Raw genomic sequence first — 25,009 nt, 5'->3', positions numbered from 1 at the left:
CAATGGAAAACTCTACTTCCACTTGTTGGTTAACCACCATATCCCCATCATCATTGAGCCAATGAAGTTGATAAGGTTTTGGATGGGGTGTGGTAGTTAATCCCAACTTTTCAACCATCCTAGTGCTACAACAATTGCACCAAGATCCACTATCCACAATTAGAGAACAAGCTTTATTTGAAATATTACACCTTGTGTGGAAAATGTTCTCTCTTTGGGATTGTGTATCACTAGGTTGGTTATTGAGGACCCTTCTCATCATAAGAAGTTCGCCATTATAAGGGTAAGTGACCTCACATGATTCTTCCTCACTTGCTTCCTCTTCATCTTCACTTGAAGATGAAGAAGTAGTAGCTTCATCTTGGCTACTATAAATGTCTTGGCCCCTCAATATCATGACCTTCTTGTTAGGGAATTGAGAAGCAATGTGGCCTCTCCCAAGACATTTAAAGCACTTTATCTCACTAGACTTGGTGTTAGTGTGTGAGGTGTATTTCTTTTCTTTCTTTTTCTTTACCTTTATCTAGGTTTTTGGAGGAGTCAAAAGTGTTTTTCTTTTCAAAATTTTTACCCTCCCTCTTGTAGTCTTTCTTGGAATAAGAAGATGAATATGAGATTTCTTTCTTGAAACTTTTTCTCAAAACTTGTTTTTCAACCTTGATACAAAGTTGAACCAAATCATTCAAATCTCGATATGGTAAAAGCTAAACTTTATCTCTTATTTCCAAGTTAAGACCACTCAAAAACCTAGCAATGGTAATGTCTTCCTCTTCTCTAATTCCAGCCCTCATCAAGTATAACTCCATTGTTTGTCTATATTCTTCAACAATCATGTTTCTTTGATGGAGTCTTTGGAGCTTATTCATAAGCTCCCTAGTGTAATATGAGGGTATGTGTCTCCTTCTCAAGGCACTCTTTAACTCATTCCAATATTGAATTGGAGGGTCATTATGAAAGCGCCTATCCCTAACAAGGGATGTCCACCAATACATGGCGTGGCCTTGAAAACTTAGAGTGACAAGAGACACTTTTCTTTCTTCACTCACTTGATGGCAAGTGAAGATTTGTTCAACCTTCATTTCCTAATCAAGGTACCCCTCCACATCATCTTTTCCATGAAAATAAGGGAGATCCACTTTGGATTCCCTAACTTTGGGGGTCCTATGGGTTCTTCTAGGAGGTGGTTGATAATGATCTCCTAAAGCTAGGCTATCATCATGCATGAACTCTCCTAGGGCTGAACTATGGAATTGAGAACTACCATGCCTACTTCGGTGCTTGTTGTGTAGATTTTGCTTTTTTTCCTTTAATATCCGAATTTCCTCCTCTAAGAGTGCAAGTTGAGCCTCTCTTTCAAGTTTTTCTTTAAGTCTTTGTTTGGCCTCTTGCTCTCTCCAAACTTTTAGTGATCTTAATTCATGTACCACCTTTGAAATATCTTTGTAGGCACTTGAATCACTATCACTTTGAGGAGTAGAAAATTCTTCCATTATAGGTGAAAGTTTTTATTTAATGAAAGACTTTTTGAAAGAAATTTTTGAAGGTTTAGACTAAGTACTTAGAGGACTAAGTATACAAATTGAACTTTGGAGGGAGGTGAGCTACTAAGAGCCACTTAATAACCAAGCCTCTTCAAGTAAAAATTACTAATCCCCTTTGTAGTTAATCCTCACCTAAAACCATTTTTAATGAAAATATTTTTTTGATTTTGATGTGATGATTTATCTAGACGAACAAGTAATTAAGAACAAATTAAACTGCAGAATTTTAAAACTATCTAAACGGATTCCTAAGGTGAAAGCTTGAGAGGTACCAAAGACCTTCAAGGACCACTTCCACCAAGTCTAACGCAAATTAGGGTTCTATGGAGAGATGGTTGTGTACCAAAGACACTTCCAAGACACTCCAAATGGCCAATTACAATTAAAGAACAAATGCTAAAACATAAAATTAATCAAAGTGGCTTATCAATTAAAACAAAACAGCCACCGAAACTAGTGATGGAATTAGAGACCAATTTTGCAAGGAAAAACAATTTTGTGACGGAAATTCCGTCTCTAATGCTCTGTTTTTTTTTTTTAAAACAACACAATTTGAAGGACTCTTCCAAGTTGAACTCCACAGCTTTGAAGGAGGTGCAGCAGCCAAAAAAATCCAGGTGTTTGAAGTGTTTGATAATCTTGTTTAGTATCCAACCGAAAGTCTCCTCCCTTGTCACTTTTCCATAACTCTCTCTTAGTTCTCTTTTGATGACCCTTGTAGAACTAGCTTCTAAAGAAATGTGTTAGATCAACACTAGGCCACACTTAGATTCCAATTTCAAGCACAAACAGTCAAGACACTTTAGTGAACTCAAAGACAAAGAGTAGAGTTGAAGAGTTAGACGAACAATGAAGACAATAAGGCTAGCTCAAGAAAGAATTCTCCTAGATAGGTTCTAGATTTAGAATGACAAATCAAAAATGAACTCAAGGAGTAAGGCTGAAAATCATCTCATATACTTCATGCCACACATATAAACCGAGAAGCATAAGCATACAATTCAATGTCCTTTTGGCTTTTACTTGAAGTTAGGTATGCATATATTTTTTTTTTAATCAAAGTTCTTTTTTTGAATTTTCTTTTGATTTTTGATTTGATTTAATTTTTTTTATAGGAGATGCCTTTTCTCTTTTGAATTTTGAAATCAAATAGCTCTTGGTCAATTTCAAAATTGCACCAAAACCGGTTTTAAAATTTGAAAACAAATGAGATGTAGATTAGGTTCAAATGTAATGCACTAGCACATGATTTTCTCATTTTTTTTTCTCACTTCACATGTCACGGTTTTCCCTCTCAAAGTTAGAATTCAAATTTGTCCAGCCAATTTCTAGCAACTAGTTTATATTTTCAAAGATTCAATCACGGATTGTTCACAAGAAAATTTAGGAGACAAGTTGACTCATAGGAAACTTAAATCTAAGAGAACTACTAATGAACTAATAGTAATTCATGAACTCAATTGAAAATCACAAAAATATGAAGCACAACCAACTCAAATGGATTCGGCCAAGTCCACAAACTCAAATCAATTGACACAAAATAGTAAAACAAGCATAGCTAGGAAATTAGAACATACAAAGGACTAAACATGACACTAGACATATGGATTCAAAAATTAAAAGACTCAAACAAGCATATGACCGAAAATTTTTAATCAAGACTCAAAGAAATAAAAAAGGCACATAAGCTGAATTCCTAAAGCACATTTTAGAGCATGATTCATAGGATAGCAACAAGATCAAAAAGCATTTTATGAATCATTGAAGCAACCGAAACTAGATTTCTCAATTTATATCACAAGAAATTAGATCTAGGAAAAGGAAACTCAATCAAGACAAGAATGACACAAAAATGTAAACGGATCAAAACACAACCAATCACCAAAAGATGAAAGACTTATCTCTTGATGAACTAGCTCTAGATACCACATGATGGAGCCTTCAAGTGTGAAAGTTCCATGGATGCTTCAAAGTCTTCTCCTCGGATCCTTGTGGTTGATGCAAGGACTAGAACACCAAAAAGGAGAAGCAAGTGTGGCCGAGAGTGAGCTCCCAATTTCCACTAGAAGCAAGGTGATCCTAGCTCTACAAACAGAGAAGCTCAAGTAGAGAAGGATAAAAGCTTATAGAAGTGACTTTCGGTGGAGAGAATTTGCAAAGAAGAATTCTCATATATTTCCAAAAGTGATGACAAAATCCGGCCAAGGTGAATTTATAAGGAGAGTAGTGTAGTGAACAAGTTTAGCTTGACCCAAGGTTAAGTTAAACCATACCATGGTTTAACTAACCTTAGGCGCCAAAATTTGAATGTTTAAATTCAAATTTTGGTGCCAAATCCGGTCACCACCATGTGCGCCTCACATTTGTATGTAATTTGGTATTCATTTAAGCATCATTTCGGTGTGCATGTGTGCACATGGCCGAAATGCATACTAAATGGAATACTAATTACATGCAAATGAACATGCACATGCTAGCCTAGATTAACCCTAAATTCACATGGCAATGAAATGAAATTCCTAACCTAGGTGGCTGAAATACAAGGCCCTAAAAATACAATACAAGCCCAAAGGCCCAAACCTATACTACAACCTAATCTACTTGGGCTTGAGTCAAAGCCGAATTAAAGAGTACTATGGGCTTCTCTTGAGCATTGGTCCATTCTTCATGTATCCTCTTGGCCATAGCCCTAGTAGTTGGGCCTTTGGCCCATGGGCCTCCTCCACCAAATGTGTATTAAGAATGATGAAGTAAGGAAAAGAGAAAGATATTAACTAAAATACCACTTGCTTGAGCTTTATTGGATCTTCAAATATGGAGACTTTAGGTGCTTTTTGGCTGCCCTTCACACTACAAATGTCTCACAAAATCTCAAGAAATAAAATAGGAGGGAGAGAGAGAGAATTTCAGAGCTCTTGGTAACTTTCTTCGATAATTTTCCAAATCCCTTGAACAGTGCCTGACGCGACTACTTATAGACATCAAAACTGATCAGAATGACCCATTTTGGATTGGAAATGACCTGTTCTGACCTAGGGTTTCTAGCCCTTTTGAGAAGGTTGGAATAGCCTAATCTGGCTTGGGAACGACCCATTCTGGGCTCCTAATTCAACCTTATTGGGCTTTGGGCCTCTTGATGTCTTGTCGTATCATTTTTGGGCTTTCGAGGACTCCTTTTCTTCATGCTTGATGTTCATTTCCTTGTTATTGTGCCCAGGATGAACTTAGGTGTCTATATTGAGTACCGTTTCTCTAGACTTTTCCCTTACGGCTTTGTCATGTATCGAATTGGGAGATGAGTATCGTCTCTCCATACTTTTCCCTTACGGCTTTGTCGTGTATCGGATTGGGAAGTGAGTACCGTCTCTCTAGACTTTTCCCTTACGACTTTATCGTATACCAGATTAGGAGGTAAGTACCGTCCCTCCAGACTTTTCCCTTACAGATTTGTCGTGTATCGGATTAGGAGGTGAGTATCGTCTCTCCATAATTTTCCCTTACGGCTTTGTCGTGTACCAAATCGGGAAGTGAGTATTATTGTGCCAACCTTTCCAGGCCACCTTCTGTTGTAGTTTGAGAAATCTTTCAATTCCCTCATTGGTTTGCTTGATTTGTGATAGATGTTTCCCCAAGAATGTTGGGTAGAAGGTGTTTGGTGTGCCCCCGTCTCGAACTTTCTATTACCCATTAAATGGAATAGTAGGAATTTCATTATATGCTTACTACTTGAGTATTATGATGCCCCTCCAAGAGTGGTGTTGATGATGAGCTTTTTGTAGATAGGTGTTGACTGTCGTGGTGAATCCAGATGGATGTTGTGTTTGAGTTTTTCTTTTGTTGATGCCTGGTTATTTCTCTGTGAAGCGATGTGCTGAGCTCAACAGTGCTCATTATGGTGGTGATGTGATTGACTTGGATTCTTTTACCAGTCTTGATGTTGTCAAGTTGGGACATTTGATTGGGTCAATGGGATCGTTGCTGTGGGGATACTTTACCCCTTGCTTGTAGTTGGATCCCTAGGCTAAAAATCTCCTAAGTTTTAACCTAATTTTTTATTCTTAGCTTCAGCTTTTTCATTGTGTATAAGTTTTGCCTTTTTTTCTCTGTTTGCCATTTTCTGACTTGTTTTGTCTTTTCTTTGTTTGTTGTGCATGTAATAAATGCATGCTTTGCTAGGAAATTTAAATTTTCGTTCGTTTATTTAGATAATTCCCCCTAGGTAATTTTTTTTTTGTATGACATGTATGTTATGCATATGTAGTATGCACTCCCAGATATACATTTCATTATCTGTCGTTTCTGGAAGGTGACTTTCCATTTTTCCTTCATCCTCCATGTGGAGTGATTTTCCTTTTTCCTTTCTCTCTCTCTCTCTCTCTTTTTTGAACGCTCGGGCGCCATAATGCGTTTTATATCATTTATTCCTGTCGGGGGCTCACACGGGACTGATTTCTTGTTTATTTCTTTTTTTCTTTATTCGAACTCGTTTGATTTTCATTCAATCTTTAATTAAACACGTCATTTTAGCAAGGTCAAGAGAAATGAAAATAAAGAATATCTTTATTAGAATCAAAAGCTTTAAAGAAAAAGGTTATAAAAGGGATTTATTAAGAAGGGCTAGTTGAGGTAGCTCGGTGTCTAGGCTTAAGCAAACATATCCCTTGGAAAACAAAAGTAATCATTCTCCTAGTTGTCCCAGATTACAGACTTTTCTCTAGATGGATTCCTCAGAGGGCTTAGGTTCTTTGATAGGGTATCCAAATCGCCTTTTGATTTTCAATCTGGGTATTCATCGCTTGCCTTTTTGTATTATCCCTAATTTTGCTTAAGACGTATCCTAACAGAATTGATTACTTTTTTTTTAACCAAGATGCCTTTGATGAATCTTTTTTATCTTTTTGCCAAGTTTTCACACCATATGGTATTGTGAAAGAAGCTTTCTCACGATCTTTGACGGAAATTTTGATCTGGTTGTATCTCGAATATCCTTCCATAAACAAAAAGATGGTGTGCGTGACGATATTATCCATGAGCATATCAATGAGCGGTAGCAGAAAGTCATCCCTAGGACTAGCTCGACTTAAGTCTCGATAGTCTACACAGATTCATACTTCTCGTTTTTCTTCATTACCGACACTATGTTTTTGGGCCATTCAGGTTAATGGGAGGTAACTAAGAACCCCACGTCTAACTATTTTTGCACTTCTTCTTCTGTTTTGAGGTAGCATGATGGAATAACACTAAGGCCGAGAAGACCAAGAGCTGATATATTAAAGGAGGCAAGAGGAATGGGTTAGTGAGGCCACTTTTGGACCTTAGCTCCAAAGTTCTTTTTAATCATAGAATTTATTTTACTTGTATTTCCAATTTTACCCTTGTATTTTGGGGTGTTTAGGACTTAGAATTTATTTTCCCTTGTATTTCCTTTTTTACCCTTGTATTATGGGGTGCTCTAAATGATTAGGGTTTTTAATTTTGGGCTAGGGTGTTAACTAGAAGGGTGACGCATTTTTTTGGTGTTCATTGGATCTATTTTTGGTGTTAGAAAGGCTTAGGCCCAAGTGGAGGGCAAAGGTTGCATGGTCTTATCATGCACCTAGATATAGCCAATCTAAACCCAAAGATTCCATCCTTGGCCACCAAGTTGCATCTAGGGTTCATTTGCATTTCATTTGGAATGCATTTGCCTACTCCAAATGCAACCCTAGATGCCTCCCCTCCTATAAATACCCAACACCCCACACCTTGTAAATACTTTGGATATTGAATATAAAGAGAGCCTTTAGTGCCTTTATATCTTTCCTTAGTCACCCTTGGCTATTTTCAGCCAAACCCTACCATCTCCACCTTGAGAGAAACAACCATAGAAGTGGCCTTCATCATCATGAAGTGAGCCAACCCTAGAGTACCATTCTCAAGCATTTCCTCAAACACCTTCTACCCAACCTTCATTTTCGTCCATTTCATCATCATCCACCCTAAAACCTTGGTCCACCTTTGAAGAACTTGATCCTTGGAGAAGGCGTCCTCCTTCTTGCTCATCATCTCAAGTTCATGCAAGTAAGGATGCCATCAAGTGGTATCTAGAGCCTTGGTTCTTCAAGGGTAACAATCTCTTTATCTCTAAAAATATTCGGTCATGTCATGTCTTCCTTACATGTCTCCTAAGTGTGCCTAAATGAATCATCTTAATTGCCATATTTTGATGATCCATAAATCTCTTCTCATGTGTTGATTCATACCATATGTTCTTTGTGAATCATCTTGGCATTTTAGGCTTTCTTATTTAGGTTCTTGCTTTTTTCTTTAAATTTTTTAGTTGTTGGAAATTTTGGGCTGCATGTTATACATTAATGTTTTTATTTTTTTAATCCATCCGGTTTTGTCATAAGCTTGTCTCTTTGAACTACCTTGAAAGAAATTCCAAGTTTTTTATGCTTAGCCTTTGAAATGAACAAAAAATGACATGCATGCCACTTGTTTGATAAAATGGCCGTGAGTCCTTGATGTGCTTTAGAGAGTCAATCATGCATGCTAATTAGTTCTAGCATGTTCTACATCACTTAAAATATCATGTGTGATTAATTCCTTTACACATACTTACTTCAAATTTTCGGCCAATTTTTTGTGTATTCCTTGGTGAACTTGTATGCCTACATGATGTTTGATAATTTGAGTGTGAAATTGATTTCAATATGCATATCTTTGCTGCTGGACGTGGGCTATTAAAAACTTAAGAAAAACACTCAAATTTTGTCTCATTGAGCTAGTGTAAGTTGCTAAAAGAATACTCCAAAAAGTTGCTAACAAAACCACCAAAAACAAGTGTAAAACCCAAGCAAAGGAATAGTATAAAATTCAAAAGAAAAAAGAGAAAAGTGGCTGGACTTTGAACAAAAAAAAAAGCCAAGACTTGGACAAGCCCAAAAAGAACAAAGAAACCAAAAACAAGAAAAAGGGAACCTTTGCTAGACTTGTGGAGTTTTGGACCAACTTTCATACCATAGCACTTGGAGTTAATTCTTGGACCATTGGACAATACTTAATGGCCGAATGAGACAATAAATCAAACATGTTAAGTGCATAATTTTTCTTTTAAGCCTACTTGCTAAATTCTATTCTAGTGCCATTCTAGGAATTACTCTTTTGTGTGCTTTCCTTTTATTAAATGTGCCTTAATTTCAGTTTTTGAGTCTTTCTTCTACTCTTAAGTTTGTCTCATAAATTCCATTTGAGTTTAGCCTTTTCTTAATTGTGCCTTTCTAGTTTTTCTTTCTTGGCCTCTTGTACTCTTGGGTTGTGTTTTCTTCTTGATCTAGGTGGGGAAAACTTCTAAAACACTACACACTTTCTTGGTGGATTGAGTGGAGGGGTTGTCCGATTGGAGTTCAAGGAACTTTGGAGGATCACACCAATTCAAAAAGTGCAAACACCATTTCAAGACTAACATTGGGTGTTCATTATGAAGGGGTGGAGAATTGAAGACTTGGAGACTTCCTTTTTTTTTTCTACTTATTTCTTTCTTGTTAATTTTCGGCCTCTTGTGTTTTTGGCCTTGGTTTCATTCATTTTTGGTTTGTAATTGGCCATTTTTAAACCTTTTCAATTTGGTGGTAGTTTCGTGTAGTTTGAAGGTGATTTGAAAACCTTCACCTAGGAAACCGACTAGCATATGCTTTAAGTGTTTTCTTTTGCATGCTTTAAAGCTTTGGTAGTATATTTGCCTAGGACTTTACATTGTTTATTTGTTTCGTTTAGAAGGCTTCATTTGCCTACTAGGAGGGCGTGCACATCACACACCTTAGTATTGTGAAAATTGTTTTTGTGAGAAAAGTGTGAAAAGGCTTAGTGATTTTTACTTGAAAAAGCTTGGTTTTTAAGTGATTCTTAGTAGTCCACCTCCCTTGATAGTTCACTTTGTACACTTAGGCCTTTTCATACCTATCTTGCACTTTGAAAATCCTTTTTTGTGAAAACCCTTTTATCACTCACTCTTTGTGAAAACTTTTTCAAACCTTTTTGAAAACACTTTGTGAAAACCTTTTTGGATCAAAGATGAGTGATCATTCTAGTGTCCATGGTCATAACTCTGGTAGTACTAGGTCTAGTGTTAGGGAAGAAATTAGGCAACTCAAAGAGTACCTAAGAAAAAAAGAAGAGGAAAATATAAAAAGAGAGGAAGAATTGAGAAGAAAAGAAAAAGAGTTTGAAAAAAATAATGAGGAAATAAAACAACTACTTGCAAAATTAGTTGAGAGGAGAGAAACTAGTGGATCCCAACCTAGGATTGTTCCAACTAGATCTCAAAAAAGCAAAGAAGTTAGAGTTCCTAGGAGTATGCATGAGCAAGAAAATACAACAAGAGAGGAGGAACTTAGAAGGAAAGAAAAAGAAAAGAAAATAGAAAAGAAAGAAAAAATAAAGAAAAGTATAGAGAAAGTTAAAGAGTGGCTAGAAAATGAAAAACAACAACCAACACTCTTAGAGAAGAGTAAGGAGGATAATGTTTCTTTCAAAAGGCTTATGCTTGAAGAGAGACACTTTCCCATTGAAAATGATTTTAAAAAGACTTTCTTCATTCATCAAGACCTTAACTCTTTCTCTCACGTTGCCACTAGTCATGAAGTGGAGATTCAAAAACAAATCCTTTTTAAAGAAAAAGAATCTGAACTTCAAGATTTAGTGAAGAAGAAGTGGACTTCACTTAGTCCCACTTCTTGTGCTACTTCCTTGGTGGTGCCCAAGAAAGATAAGCCTTCTTTCTTTAAGACTCTTTCTACTTTAGTTTTCTTCATAAAGCACCCAACTTTTGGTTTGTATGGTTTGTTGGATACATCTCATGGTGTTGTATCTTCTATTTTTGATCTTGAAGGAAGTTCAAACTTATTTCAACTTAACTTGAATACTTTCCTACAAGACAAACTTAGATTATATGAGTTTCCTAGACTCCTCTTAACACCTTTTTCTCATATGTATCTAACAAATTATGCAATACAAAGTTGTTTAGGTAATTTTTTAGTTAAGTTTTCTTTATTTTCCAATACATACCTAGGTCATTACATTGGGCACTTCCAACAAGATATTTTAGTTTTTAGGACTAATACATTAGTGTGCGATAGTTTTAGTCTTTTTACCTTTTTAGGTTTTAGTTATACACCTAGACTTCACCGTGGGGAGGATCCTATCCTTAACATTAGAAAGTTTAGTCCTTTTAATTTAGACAATCTTTTTAGCATTTTTAGTAGAACTCCTCTTAGGATACACTTTCCATTTCTATCATATACTATTACCTCTAATGCTTATTTTTATGTTTTTGTTGGTCATGATGCCCACCATGAGGAACCTCTTGATTTGAGGTCAAATCCTTTTCAAGAGGGAGGGAATGATGGAATAACACTAAGGCCGAGAAGACCAAGAGGTGATATATTAAAGGAGGCAAGAGGAATGGGTTAGTGAGGCCACTTTTGATCCTTATCTCCTAAGTTCTTTTTAATCATAGAATTTATTTTACTTGTATTTCCAATTTTACCCTTGTATTTTTGGGTGTTTAGGACTTAGAATTTATTTTCCCTTGTATTTCCTTTTTTACCCTTGTATTATGGGGTGCTCTAGATGATTAGGGTTTTTAATTTTGGGCTAGGGTTTTAACTAGAAGGGTGACGCATTTTTTTGGTGTTCATTGGATCTATTTTTGGTGTTAGAAAGGCTTAGGCCCAAGTGGAGGGCAAAGGTTGCATGGTCTTATCATGCACCTAGATATAGCCAATCTAAACCCAAAGATTCCATCCTTGGCCACCAAGTTGCATCTAGGGTTCATTTGCATTTCATTTGGAATGCATTTGCCTACTCCAAATGCAACCCTAGATGCCTCCCCTCCTATAAATACCCAACACCCCACACCTTGTAAATACTTTGGATATTGAATATGAAGAGAGCCTTTAGTGCCTTTATATCTTTCCTTAGTCACCCTTGGCTATTTTCGGCCAAACCCTACCATCTCCACCTTGAGAGAAACAACCCTAGAAGTGGCCTTCATCATCATGAAGTGAGCCAACCCTAGAGTACCATTCTCAAGCATTTCCTCAAACACCTTCTACCCAACCTTCATTTTCGTCCATTTCATCATCATCCACCCTAAAACCTTGGTCCACCTTTGAAGAACTTGATCCTTGGAGAAGGCGTCCTCCTCCTTGCTCATCATCTCAAGTTCATGCAAGTAAGGATGCCATCACAGCATTCGAGTTTGGCCCTTCGAAGTTTCTATTTTACAAGATGAGTCTCTTTTTTATGGGTAGTTTATGTTCAACGATTTTGGGGTTTAATCTGGTCATATCATGATAAGACTAAGAAAAAGCGTTGACATATTCCTTGAGGAGATTATCCAATTGGCTTACGATTTTTTTTATTTATTTTGGTGTCAATGAGGAATTCTTTCTTATGCTCCCCTTGCCTCGGCTAATTTTGGTTTTCCTCTTGATGAGGTTGGATTACTCGACCTTCTGGTCTAGTAATTTTAGCATATCTAAGGAGAGATCCATCTCGAGTTTGAGTGATGCATTGTGGATGTTCGGATTTTGCTTAATTTCCTTCTCGTCAGTCATGTTTGCCTTTTTTTTTGGTTCTGTTTTTGGATTTTAGAATTTTAATATCTGAGAAGAGCGAGAAAAGAATAAGAAAAGAGGATTTTTGCAAGAATGACGTGTTTATTATTGATTAAAGAAAACAAATCCTAATGAAGCCCTTACTCTAGTAGCATTTCAACATCGTACTCCAAGGTCACTTCTCCTGATGCTTGTGCAACGGGTGCTTGTCGATGCTTGGTGTCTTGGTGTCAAATTTCAACCACCCAACATCTATATGTCCTTGCACGCGAAATTGTAGGGCCTTGCATTGTTCCACAAAGTGTCTTGAAGAGTTAGAGTTGTAGTCGCACCTTTCCTCGGGTATGTACCATAATGGGTAAGGAGGGTCCATCTTATTCGTTGGAGGAATTCAGACCAACGTCGAAGCCTCTAGGAGTTGGGGTAGCAACTCTGCATATGTGGTGGGGATTTTTTCTACTACATTGTGTCATAACTTAGAAAATTCCACTCTTACGACCAATGGTTTGGACTACCTTTTAAAAATCTCATCAATTAGGGAATGTCAGGATACTAGACTAATCCCTAATTAATGGTTTTAAAAAATGGTTCGTAGGAGTCGCCACCAATGTTTTACTCAAAACATTGGGAAAAGAAAAGTTTTTTGAAAATCCAATAGTGGCTTTGATAACCAAAATTGGGTTCGGGGATCGATTACGTGTACAGAAGGTATTAAGCACCCCTATAATGCCCTTAATCGGTACCCTATAATGAAGTTAGCGTAATAAGAATGGATAGTTTAAATATTAAATCCCCTTTATTAATGGTTATTTACATGAAATTTAAATCATACAATTTGACTCTACAATGTCTACATGATTACTTTTATTATAAAAGAAATGGAAGAGAGAGAGAAAAATTGATGAATAATACCTCGTAGCGAGCTTTATTAATGTTTTTCAAATGTAGGAGATTTGAGGCGCTTTTTGGCTGCCTTTCACACTACACAAATACCTCACAAATCTCGAGAAATATAAAAGGAGAGGGAGAGAGAGAATTTTTGAGCTATGTGGAGTTCTAAGTGAATTTTTCCGAACCTTGAGTAGTGCCTGAGTCTAATATTTATAGATGTCAGACCTAACCAGAACGACCCATTTCAGATTCGGAATGACCCGTTCTAGGTCATTCAGTTATGAGTTAAATTTGAATCTAGAACGACCCGTTCTGATGACAGAAAAACCGGTTCTAGATTTGAACTTCTCTCAAAATAAACCATACTGGAATGGTCTATTTTGACCCGTTCTCAACTAGGGTTTTTGGGTCTTTTTAGTAATTTGGAACGGCCTATTCCAGTTTGGAAACGTCCCATTCCATCTTGGGAATGGCCCGTTCCAGTTTTGGAATAGCCCGTTCTAGACTACTAAACCAAATTTGTTGGGCCTCAAGCCCCCTTGTTGTCATATCGTGTTGTCAACATGCTTTGGGACGTTTTTCCCTTCATAGGTCATTTTCCTTGTTCACAAGTCCAGACGAAATCGGTTTTCTACAACTGCCCCTCTTTACTTGTCATTTGGAATAGCTAGGTGTTTTCTTTTCCAAAGCCGAGTAAAGATGTAGACATTTTGTCCGGGTCTTCTCTCTTGCTTTGGTAGTAGACGCCACCACGTTTTTTCCTTCTACCCCATGGCATTGTGATCTTTATTAGCGGCTCATTGTCGAGGGAGTATGTTTTGAGCTCAGCCTCTCTAGGCTAGACTGATATTTGGGGCTTCGGTCGGCCCAAATGCTAGTTTGGGGTTTAGCAGCCCTTACCGATCTTGTACTAGTTTTGGAGATCTAGCAACCCTTACCAATCTTGCACTAGTTTTGGATATCTAGCAACCCTTATCGATCTTGTTCTAGTTTTGGGGATCTAGTAACCCTTACTGATCTTGTACTAGTTTTGGGATCTAGTAACCCTTACTGATCTTGTACTAGTTTTTGGGAATCTAGCAACCCTTACTGATCTTGATGTTGGGTATTGTTGTGTCGGCCTCCCCAAGCTGGATGCTGAGATGATGATTATTATTATGTCTGGTCTCTTCGGGCTGGCTGCTAATTTTGTGAGTATTGTTGTGTCGGCCTCTCTAAGTTGATTGCTAATTTTTATGGTCTAATTTCCTCTTTTCCTTAGTGAGAATGTCTGATAAAGACGAGGATTACTGATAGGTGGTGCCCCTGTGCTGGTGGGCGATGGATCATCCTTGTTGCGAAATGATGTGGTGAGTATTCTTTATGTCATCTCCAGGCGTTTTCTGCTTGGGTGTTGCATCTGTTTTTCTGTTAACGACTGGTCATCGCAATGAACTTGCTTGACCTTATCTGATCGTTGTTGTGAGAGGACCTTACTCTTTGCTTGTGGACTCATTATCGGGTTTAAGAATTTTATTATCGATGCATGCATGGTTTGGAAAATAATCATATTTTATTCCCTTTTTTGGATAATTCCCCTTAGATGTGAAAAATTATTTCTTTCAAATATGTTCCTTTCATATGCAATGCACGCGCGGTAAGCCTTTTAGATGTCTATTGTTATCAAGTGACTTTCCTTTACTCCTTTAATCACGCCCCCTAATAGAGCCAAGTAGGTGAGATAAAGTGTTGAATCCTCCTTGCTTGGTTCCACAATTGATCGTGATCTTTGAGTTCAAAATTCTGGAAAGGAAGTAGATGAAAGAAGCTAGGTTCGGATGAACCAAGCCTAAGATGGAAGCACTCAAGCTAGGAGTGCAAAGGAAGGCTCACGGTTTGGCTTTAGAAGTGAAGGATTCGTAAAGCTAAACTAAGAACCTAAGGTGACTCTTGGAGAGAAATTGGCTAAAGAATATATTCAGATTTCTCTATGCTCAAAAATGATTACACAAGGAGGAGAATTCGCTTATATAGGCCACAGATTAGAAGAATTTGGCGCTAAGGTCCAAGGCTACAAATTTGGCGCCTAAATTTGAATTCAAATTGAAATTTGAATTCAAATTTTAGCCCACATGTGCTTGGCCATGAAACTAGGGGCTGCCATGCATCTTCATTTAATTTAAAGGTCATTTAGAGTTAATTTAAGTGGGCACATGTTCAGCCACTAAAGGTGAAAAACATGTGACTCAAATGCAACTTAAATGATTTTCAAATTAAACCTAGTTTAGCCTGATTAGCCTATTTAAGTAATCCTTCCATTTCCCTATTCTAATGGCCTAAATACAATGGCCAAACAAATACAATGGAAAGTAAAAATTATAAGAATCAAAATGAGCCAAATATTGGGTACCAAAAGCCCAAAGGCCTATGAAGCCCAAAACTAGGCCCAATAAGCCTATGGTCCAATAAGCCTATGGCCCAAAAATGCTAGCCTATATGGTCCAAAATACAAGACCAAAATATATGAAACCTATGCTAATATAATATATAGAAAATAGAAGAAAATGCATATCTCATGGTGTGGCCCATATGAGGATCAACTTGGGCCTTCCAAGCCCATCGGGCTCATTGGGCTTTGACTGGCCCAAATTTTCATGTCTAGCCCATTCCTCTTGGTTCCTTCAAGATGTCACCTCTTGGCCTCCTTGGCATGATTCCATCATCCCCTCCCTCTTGAAAAGGATTTGTCGTCAAATCACGAGGGTCTCTATGATAGAAATCATCACCTTCAATAGTAAAATACCGTACATAAGAGGTGACATATTCAAATGGAGGATGCACCCTAAGAAAACTCCTTTTATAAATCCTATCAAATAAATTTTCACTAAGGAAGATAGACTTTCCATGGTTAGGGATAGGATCCTTACTCAAGCAAAGTCTATGTGTATGACTAAACCCCAAAAATGTGATAATGCTAAGATTATAACAATTGAAAGAGTTATTCCTAAAAACTAAAACATCTTTTCTAAAATACCCTAAATAATGACCTAGACATTTCCTAGAGAATAAAGAAAATATTACTAGAAAACTTCCTAAACAATTTTGGATTTTATTGCTTGTTAGATAGGCATGAGAAGATAGTGCCCAATGCTGTCTTGAAAGCTCATATAAACTATATTTGTCTTGTAGGGAAGGAATCAAATTAAGTTTAAATGAAGAGGAACTTCCCATAAGATCAAATATAGAGTATAGGACACTACATGTTGTATATACCAAACAATATAAACCAAAAATTGGGTGCTTTATTAAAACAACTAAAGAAGAAAAGACTCCTAAAAATAGAAAGACTATCTTCCTTGGGCACCTCCAAGGAGGTAGCTAAAGAAGTAGGACTAGGAATAGTCCACTCCTTCTTCACCATATCTTAAAGTTGAGAAATCTTTTCTTGAAAATTGTTTTGTTTCTCATTCTCAACTTCATGATCAATGGCAGCATTAGGGTAAGAGTTAAGTCCTTTATGAATAAAGAGAGTATTTTTCAATGGTTGCGTGGTCATAAAGTAACTCTCTTTAGTCACAAATAAAATTTTCTCTTTTCTTTCTTTCTTTCTTTCTTTCTTTTTCTTTTCATTTGTTTTTGATCCTCAAACACTTGGGGTGGTGTTAAAGGATGAAAAACAATTTTCCTATCTTTATGAGTGAAGGATATTTTGTTAGTAAGGCCATCATGAATAGTGTGTTTATCAAATTGAAATGACCTTCCTAGCAAAATATGACAAGCTTACATAGGGATTACATCACATAACACTTTATCTTTATAATCCCCTATAGAAAACTTGACCTTCACTAGTTGATTGACCTCCAATTCCTCACCTTCATTGAGCCAATAAAGTTTATAAGGTTAAGGGTGAGGAATGGTGGTGAGAGCTAGCTTGTTAACCAACCTTGTACTACAACAATTACAGCATGATCCACTATCAACAACGAGAGAACAAGATCTTTTGGAAACTAAACATCTTGTATGAAAGATGTTCTCTCTTTGTGATAGTGAAGTAGGACAAGGTTGACTTCCAAGAAGCCTTTTGACCATTAGAAGATCACCATCAACAGGATAAAGTTTTTCTATTTTCTCTTCATGATCACTAGCTTCCTCTTCACTAGAAAAAGATGAAGAGGATGAGGACTTTTCACTATAAATGTATTTACCCCTAAGTATCATAGTCTTTTTGATGGGGCATTGAGAGGCGCAATGTGACCTCTACCTAGACATTTGAAACATTTGATCTCACTTGTCCTTGAACTAGTGTGTGAGGTGATCTTTTTCTTTTCCACATCTTTTTCAATTTCTTGAGTTTTAAAGGGATTTTCTTTAGAGTAACTCTTGAATGAACTTCCCTCCCTCTTGAGATTTTCCTTGCTATAAGATTTAGAGTTGATATTTTTAGAAGATTTTCTAAGTTGTTGTTGCTCTACACTTATACAAAGTTGGACCAAGTCATCAAGGTCCCTATAAGGGAGTAATTCAACTCTATCTCTTATATCAAAGTTAAGACCACTCAAGAATCTTGCTATAGTCAATCTCTCCTCTTCCCTTATCCCAGCCCTCATTAAATACAACTCCATTTTTTGTCTATATTCCTCCACACTCATTGTCTTTTGTTGGAGTCTTTGGAGCTTATCCATAAGCTCCCTACTATAATAAGAAGGTATGTTCCTTCTTCTCTTAACACTCCTTAAATCATTCCAATACTCAATGGGTGGGTCATTATGGAGTCGCCTTTCTCTAACCAAGGTTGTCCACCACCAATACATAGCTTGTCCTTGGAAAGCTAAGGTGGCCAAGGGAACTTTCCTTTCTTCCCCTACTTGGTGACAAGTGAAGATTTGCTCCACTTTCATTTTCCAATCCAAGTAGGCATCCACATCCACTTTGCCATGAAAGGAAGGGAGATCAATTTGTGATTCCCAAACCTTTGGCTCTCTAATGATTCTCCTAGGGGTAGGTTGGTAATATTCATCTAGATTTAAACTTTCTGCCTCCTCTTGGCTTGTGGAGCTGTGGGAACTTTTATTACTTTTCTTTTTTGTTTTAGCTTTGCTAAAAGTTTTTCTTTTTGTTGCTTAACCTTTTGTATTTCTTCTTCAAGGATAGCAAGTTGTACTTCCCTTTCAATTCTTTCTTTTTCTTTGGCAAGTACCTCTTGCTTTCTCCAAAGTTTTAGTGATTTTAGCTCCTTGACTAAAGGAGAAAATCTTTTTGGAGAGCCCAAATCACTACCACTTTGAGAATGCCTACTCATGGTTAAGTTTCAAGAATATTTTTATATGCAATGCAAAAAGAAAATGTTTTTTCTTTTAATTTTTTAGGAACAAAACCAACACTTGGAGGTCTAAGTATACAAATTACACTATCAAGAGAGGTGAGCTACTAAGAGCCACTTAATAACCAAGCATTTTCAAGTGGAAATTAATAAACCCCTTAATGGTAGCTTCAATTTCACAAAATTTTTTACAAAAATTTTGATGCTTTATGATTTTCCAAAAAAAAAATTTGAACTCTATCTAAACATGGCAAGTATAAGTTACACAAACAAGTCGAATTGTTGAGATTCATGGAGTAGTGAATCAACTAAGATCTGAAGTATGAGAGAACATGAGAGTTTTGATGATAACAAAGGGTGGATTCTGAGAGTTTAAGCTGACCAAGGATACAAACTAGTCAAGAAGAAGATATGACTATCCTGATTTGTAATAGGAGTAGTTTATAAGTTCTTATGTGTTGTATTGTGTTGCTTATTTTATTTTGCATGTGTGTGCTTTGTGCATGAGTTAATTTTGATCCGAATTGACTAAGAGTGAGTATGATGATGATTTAAAATACTTGGAAAGATTTTTGAAGTATAAAATTGAGTTTTTGAGAGCTAACTCAAAATAATCGATTATCATTAAGTGTAATCGATTATTCCAGCAATAGGTGAAAAGAGCCTTGCTGTAATAATCGATTATCTGTGAAATAATCGATTATCCTAGGAAGCACTCTCTGGAATAATCGATTATCTTGCAAAATAATTCATTATTCTGTTCTTAAGTGATTTCCAGAAATCATGAAGAGCAAAATAATCGATTATCCTTTAAAATAATCGATTCTCTGGTTCTAAAATTTTTATAAATAGCTTTCACACTTTGAAACTTCAGAATAGAGAATGAATTGAGAATCAACGAGAGAAAAACTATACTGTGAAGTCTTTGTGACCTTCTTGGATTGTTTTCTTTGTGAAACCAAGAAGAAAAACATTTTGTGAAATGCTTTGAAAGAGATCATCATCATCACTACATTCTTGGGAGAGGAAGATTAATATTTGCTTTTGGAATTCACAGTCTGATTTGTTCAGCTTCCAGGTGAATTCGTTCCTTTAATTCCTTGTGTAAAATGTAACGGAAATCTTGAGTAGGTGTCTCAAGTGGTAAGGAATTCTTGTAGTAGATTTCTACAAGAAGTGCTTTCTTGTGGGCAAGAAAGTGGTTATCTTGAATGTAGGAGTATATGCATGTGTGGTATGCTTGTAAAACTTCTTCATTGAGATAGTGGAACAAATCTTGATCAGGTTATGATTGAGGACTGGATGTAGGTCACATGTGGAGTGGCTAAACTAGGATAAAATACCTGTGCATTCCTCTCTCTCACTCTTATCTTTTACATTGAGCAAAATCTTGGTTGAGTGTTAAATTGGCTGGTCTTGATTAATATGTTTGTATGCATAACATTATTTTAAACTGAATCAAAGTATTGCATATTAATTGTTCTTAACATTGAACTTAATCAAGATTAATCAAGAAAGCATATAGGACTCATTCCCATTAGCAAGTCTTTCAAGGAACTTCTTTGAGAATTCAAATTAGAAAAATTTAAGTTGAAATAAAGATCCTTAGAACTCTGAAAAAAAATTTAAATGTCATAGAATCCAATTCACCCCCCTCTTGGATTGAGCCATTCTTTTCTAACAGAATTTACAAAAATTAAAACAATTAAACAATAGCAAAGATTAAAGACTAACGAGCTAGTCGATTTCCTAAATGGAAGCTTGAAATCATATGAAATTTTCAAGCCACTTCCTTCAGATCTACACGTGAGTGATCTATAGGGATTTAGCTATACCTGACCAGCTTCTTAATACTCCCTCCAAGCTATTACAATTGATTTAAATCAAATAAAATTGGAATAAAAATAAACTAGCCTAAAATAGATTTTTAGAGACAGAAATTGCAACAGAATTAGAGACGGATTTGCTTGTGACAGATTTTCCAGCAACCAGAATTGGTCTCTAAATCCATCTCTAATCTGGATTTTTTTTTATTTTTCTTGACCTGCACAAATGAACAAAAAAATTATAGAAAATTGGCTTCTCGCAATGATGGAAAGGTGTGATCACTCTTGTGAAGGAAATTTGAGAAGCCTAGGACAAAGTTTGTTCAAATTTTGATTTTAAGTCCTTTGGCTTAGTATTAGCAATCCTTTCCTTCTAGCTTTTGTGAGAAATGTTTGAACTCCTTGCAAGAGTTTAGCACAACTTTCAGCACTAGATTTTGAATTGAAAACTTGACAAGCACAAGAAAAGAATTAGGAAGCTTATACCAACAAAGAATATGTAATAGTTGACAAAACTCAAAGAAAACCAACAAAGACACAGCTAAAAATTAAGACTCCAAATGAAAGCTAGCACTCAAGAAGGAATGTCTTAGAATGGTTCTAGAGTGGATTAAGAAAACCAAAAAAATTTATGAAGTAAAGTCAAAGATTAACACAAGTTGCTAGATCCATTCTTCATGAAATTTGGTTCTTGTTTTTCTTTTAAATCCTTCTCGGCTTTTTTTTCACTTTCTTTGATTTCTTTCTTTTTTTTAAATTTTGTTCTTATAATTTTGAGAAACAAATTTAGAGAAGATATATGCCTTTTACACCAAAATTCCACAGCAATTTGAAAGTATGAACTGGATCTATTAATGTAAACACCTTGAGTGAAATTTCAAAATCTAGTGCACTAGTATTGGTTCTTGGTTTTAATTCTTTTGTACTATTTCTTTTCTTGATCTTAAATCCTTTGATTTCTATTTTTTTTCTCTGTTTTCCATCAACCAAAATGTCCAAATTCAAAACCAATTAAAAAAATGCACTAGGACTAGAAATTACACATGTTCACAAACACTAGAATTGATGAAATTTTGGAGGCAAATTTTGATCATGAAAACTTATGAAGACACAATGGAAACCTAACTCTAAGAATCCATTAATGATTTAGTAATGGACATGAACTCAAATATGAGAAAAAATAAAAGCACCAAAGCACCAAAACTAAACAAGTCTCGGCCAAACTTGAAAAATTAAGCAAATCAAATTCAAACAAGTTCAACCAAGCATATCTTGAAATTTATAGACAATTAAAGGACGACACATGACTCTAGACAACTTAAAAGATTCAAAAATTCAAAAACGCATGCAAATTGACTCAAATGACTGAATCAAAGAAGATAAAATGAGTCAAGACTCAATCAAAACAAAAATTGGCACAAGTAGATTCCTAGACTCTAGTATAGTAGCGGATTGAATCAAAATCCAACTACACCAATTGGATCCACAAAAAATAATTTTCAAAACTTAGATCCAATCAAATGAAACTTCAAATGACAATTTAGACACTCAAATTTCCAGAAATCATTCGGTGAAAAGGATCACCTAACCTCAAAGACTTCAACCTTGATGGAGCTAAGTAGGTGAGGTGAAGTGTTGAATCCTCCTTGCTTGGTTCCGCAATTGATCTTGATCTTTTAGTTCAAAATTATGGAAAGGAAGTAGATGAAGGAAGCTAGGTTCGGATGAACCAAGCCTAAGATAGAAGCACTCAAGCTAGGGGTGCAAAGGAAGGCTCACGGTTTGGCTTTAGAAGTGAAAGATTCCTAAAGCTAAACTAAGAACCTAAGGTGACTCTTGGAGAGAAATTGGCTGAAGAATATATTCAAATTTCTCTATGCTCAAAAGTGATTACACAAGGAGGAGAATTCACTATATAGGCCACGGGTTAGAAGCATTTGGCGCCAAGGTCCAAGGCTCCACATTTGGCGCCTAAATTTAAATTCAAATTGAAATTTGAATTCAAAATTCAGCCCACATGTGCTTGGCCGTGAAACTAGGGGCTGCCATGCATCTTCATTTAATTTAGAGGTCATTTAGGGTTTATTTAAGTGGGCACATGTTCAGCCACTAGAGGTGAAAAACATGTGACTTAAATGCAACTTAAATGACTTCTAAATTAAACCTAGTTTAGCCTAATTAGCCTATTTAAGTAATCCTTCCATTTCCCTATTCTAATGGCCTAAATACAATGGCCAAACAAATACAATGGAAAGGAAAAATTTCAAGAATCAAAATGAGCCCAAAGGCCTATGAAGCCCAAAACTAGGCCCAATAAGCCTATGGCCCAAAAATGCTACCCTATGTGGTCCAAAATACAAGGCCAAAATATATGAAACCTATGCTAATATAATATATACAAAATAGAAGAAAATGAGTATCTCAACATGTCGCCCATATGAGGATCAACTTGGGCCTTCCAAGTCCATCAGGGCCATTGGGCTTTGAATGGCCCAAATCTTCATGTCTAGCCCATTCCTCTTGGTTCCTTCAAGATGTCACCTCTTGACCTCCTTGGCATGATTCCATCACCCCCCCCCCCCGTTTTTTTGCTATGGAATTTTGTATTGATTTCCACTTGTTTTAGGAGCTCGTACGGGATCGTTTTATTAATTTAACTACCTTTTATTAGGTTATTTAGATTCTCTTTTTAATTAAAAAAAACATGTCATTTAAGCACACGGGTCAAGGGAATTGACAAAAATGGTATCTTTATTGCAAATCAAAAAGTTTCAAGGAAGGATTACAAAAGAAAGGTTGGTTGAGGTTGGCCGGTGTTTGGGCTTAAGCAACCAAAACTTTGAGAAGCAAAGCTAAGCATCCTCCTTATTGTCTAATCTGCACTGCTCCAGCTTATTGATCAACTTCTCTAGAGGGTTGATAGGGTATCTAGATAGTTCATCGATCTTTGCTTCAAACACTCATTGTTATATATATATATTATTTTATTTTATTTTACTTTTTTTTTTGCAATTGCTTTTAAGCATAGAAGTTCTTTACAACGTTGGAGTTTACTAGGTAGGCAAGTTCTTCACCATCCATGTTGGTAAGGATCAATGCTCCTCTAGAAAAAGCTCGCTTGACCACATATGGACCCTCATAATTTGGTGTCCATTTCCATATCTTATCCTTCTGTGATGGTAGAAGCTTCTTGAGTACTAGGTCTCGCTCTTCAAACGGTTGTGGCTGGACCTTCTTATCAAAGGCTCTCTTGATCCTCCTTTTATAGGTCTGTCCGTGGCAGATAGCATCCAACCATTTCTGTTCTATGATATTTAGCTGGTCGAATCTGGCTTGTACCTACTCGGCCTCAAAGAGCTTTGCCTCCATGAATAACCTTAAAGAAGGAATTTCCACTTCAATAGATAGGACTGCTTCCATCCCGTACACCAAGGAGAAAGGTGTGGCATCAGTTAATACGTGAATAGATGTTCTGTACCCATGCAGGACGAAGGGTAACATCTCATGCCAATCTTTGTATGTGATGACCATTTTTTGGACGATCTTTTTAATATTTTTATTGGCTGCTTCAACTACCCCATTCATTTTTGGTTTATAAGGAGAGGGGTTGTGATGTTTAATCCTGAAGGAATCACACAACTCGATCATTATTTTGTTGTTGAGATTGGATCCATTATCAGTTATGATTTTGTCAAGTATTACATATCGGCATATTATGTTCTTCCTAACAAAATTGACTACTACCTTATAGGTTACATGTGCATATGACATGGCTTCAACCCATTTGGTGAAGTAGTCTATGGCTACAAGAATGAATCTGTGTTCATTCGAGGCTTTGGGTTCAATGGGTCCAATGACATCCATGCCCCATATTGAGAAAGGCTAGGGTGAGGCCATTACATTGAGCTCGCTTGGTGGGACCTGAATATTATCAGCGTATATCTGACATTTGTGACATTTCCTAGCATATGAGATACAATCCTTCTCCATGGTTGACCAAAAATATCCTACCCTCATAATCTTTCTGGCCATGACTTGTCCTGTTACATGGGTGCCAAAAGTTCCCTCGTGGATTCCCTTCATCAAGGATTGAGACTCCTCTTGAAAAACACATCTTAGTAGGACCGAATCAAAACTTTTCTTATACAAGATGCCCTCATGTAGTGTGAATCCAACAACTCTTCGTCTAATCATTTTCTTGTCGTTGTTAGATGCTCTAACCGGGTACTTCCCCTCTTTGATATATTGTTGGATGTCGAAATACCAAGGGTGGTCATCGTCCTTTTCTTCCAATGCACAATAATGAGCTTGTGTCTCATGTCTTCTAATCCTGATGATCGGCATTTCATATCCCTCTTTTATGGAAAACATGGAGGATAATGTGGCTAGGGCATCTGCCAACTTATTTCCCTCTCTTGGGGTATATTCGAAGTTGATGGATTCAAATTGGGTCATCGGGCCCTGTACATATGCCTGTTAAGGGATTAATTTATGATCCCTTGTTTCCCACTCGTTTTTTAACTGGTGTACTACCATAGCTGAGTCACCGTAGACTTCTAGTTTGGTGATGCTGTTATCATAGGCAGCCTATAAGCCCAGTATGCAAGCTTCATATTCGGCCATGTTATTGGTGCATTCAAAGTCTAATCTTGTCGTCACTAGGACATGTTTTCCTTGGGATGACATCAGTATGGCGCCTATTCCATGTCCCATTAGATTTGAGGCTCGGTCGAAGAACATGGACCAGGATTCTTTTTTACTTTGTTTTCCTATATCATTTTCCAAGGCCAAGATTTCTTCGTCAGGGAAATCATCCTTCATCACGTGCTTTTCCCTAGTTGGTCCACTCGC

The 25,009-nt window shown here is 36.6% G+C and overlaps 1 protein-coding gene across 1 annotated transcript; it reads right to left on the bottom strand.

Moving 5' to 3' along the window:
• Positions 1-24,040: 24,040 nt before the first annotated feature.
• On the bottom strand, positions 24,041-24,613 carry LOC145957311 (uncharacterized). The gene has a single exon (XM_083073544.1). It carries the CDS (start codon positions 24,611-24,613, stop codon positions 24,041-24,043), a length of 573 nt encoding a protein of 190 aa, XP_082929670.1.
• Between the last annotated feature and the right edge of the window lie 396 nt (positions 24,614-25,009).

Source organism: Cajanus cajan, chromosome 4, assembly GCF_000230855.2.
Source record: "Cajanus cajan strain Asha chromosome 4, NIPB_CcT2T_4, whole genome shotgun sequence".
Classification (NCBI taxonomy): Eukaryota; Viridiplantae; Streptophyta; class Magnoliopsida; order Fabales; family Fabaceae; genus Cajanus; species Cajanus cajan.
Note: the sequence above shows the minus strand (reverse complement) of the source record. Positions and strands in the feature narration are given on the sequence as shown.

Excerpts from the sequence above, each read along its gene's own strand:
- LOC145957311 (XM_083073544.1), bottom strand. The coding sequence starts at position 24,613 with ATGACCCAATTTGAATCCATCAACTTCGAATATACCCCAAGAGAGGGA.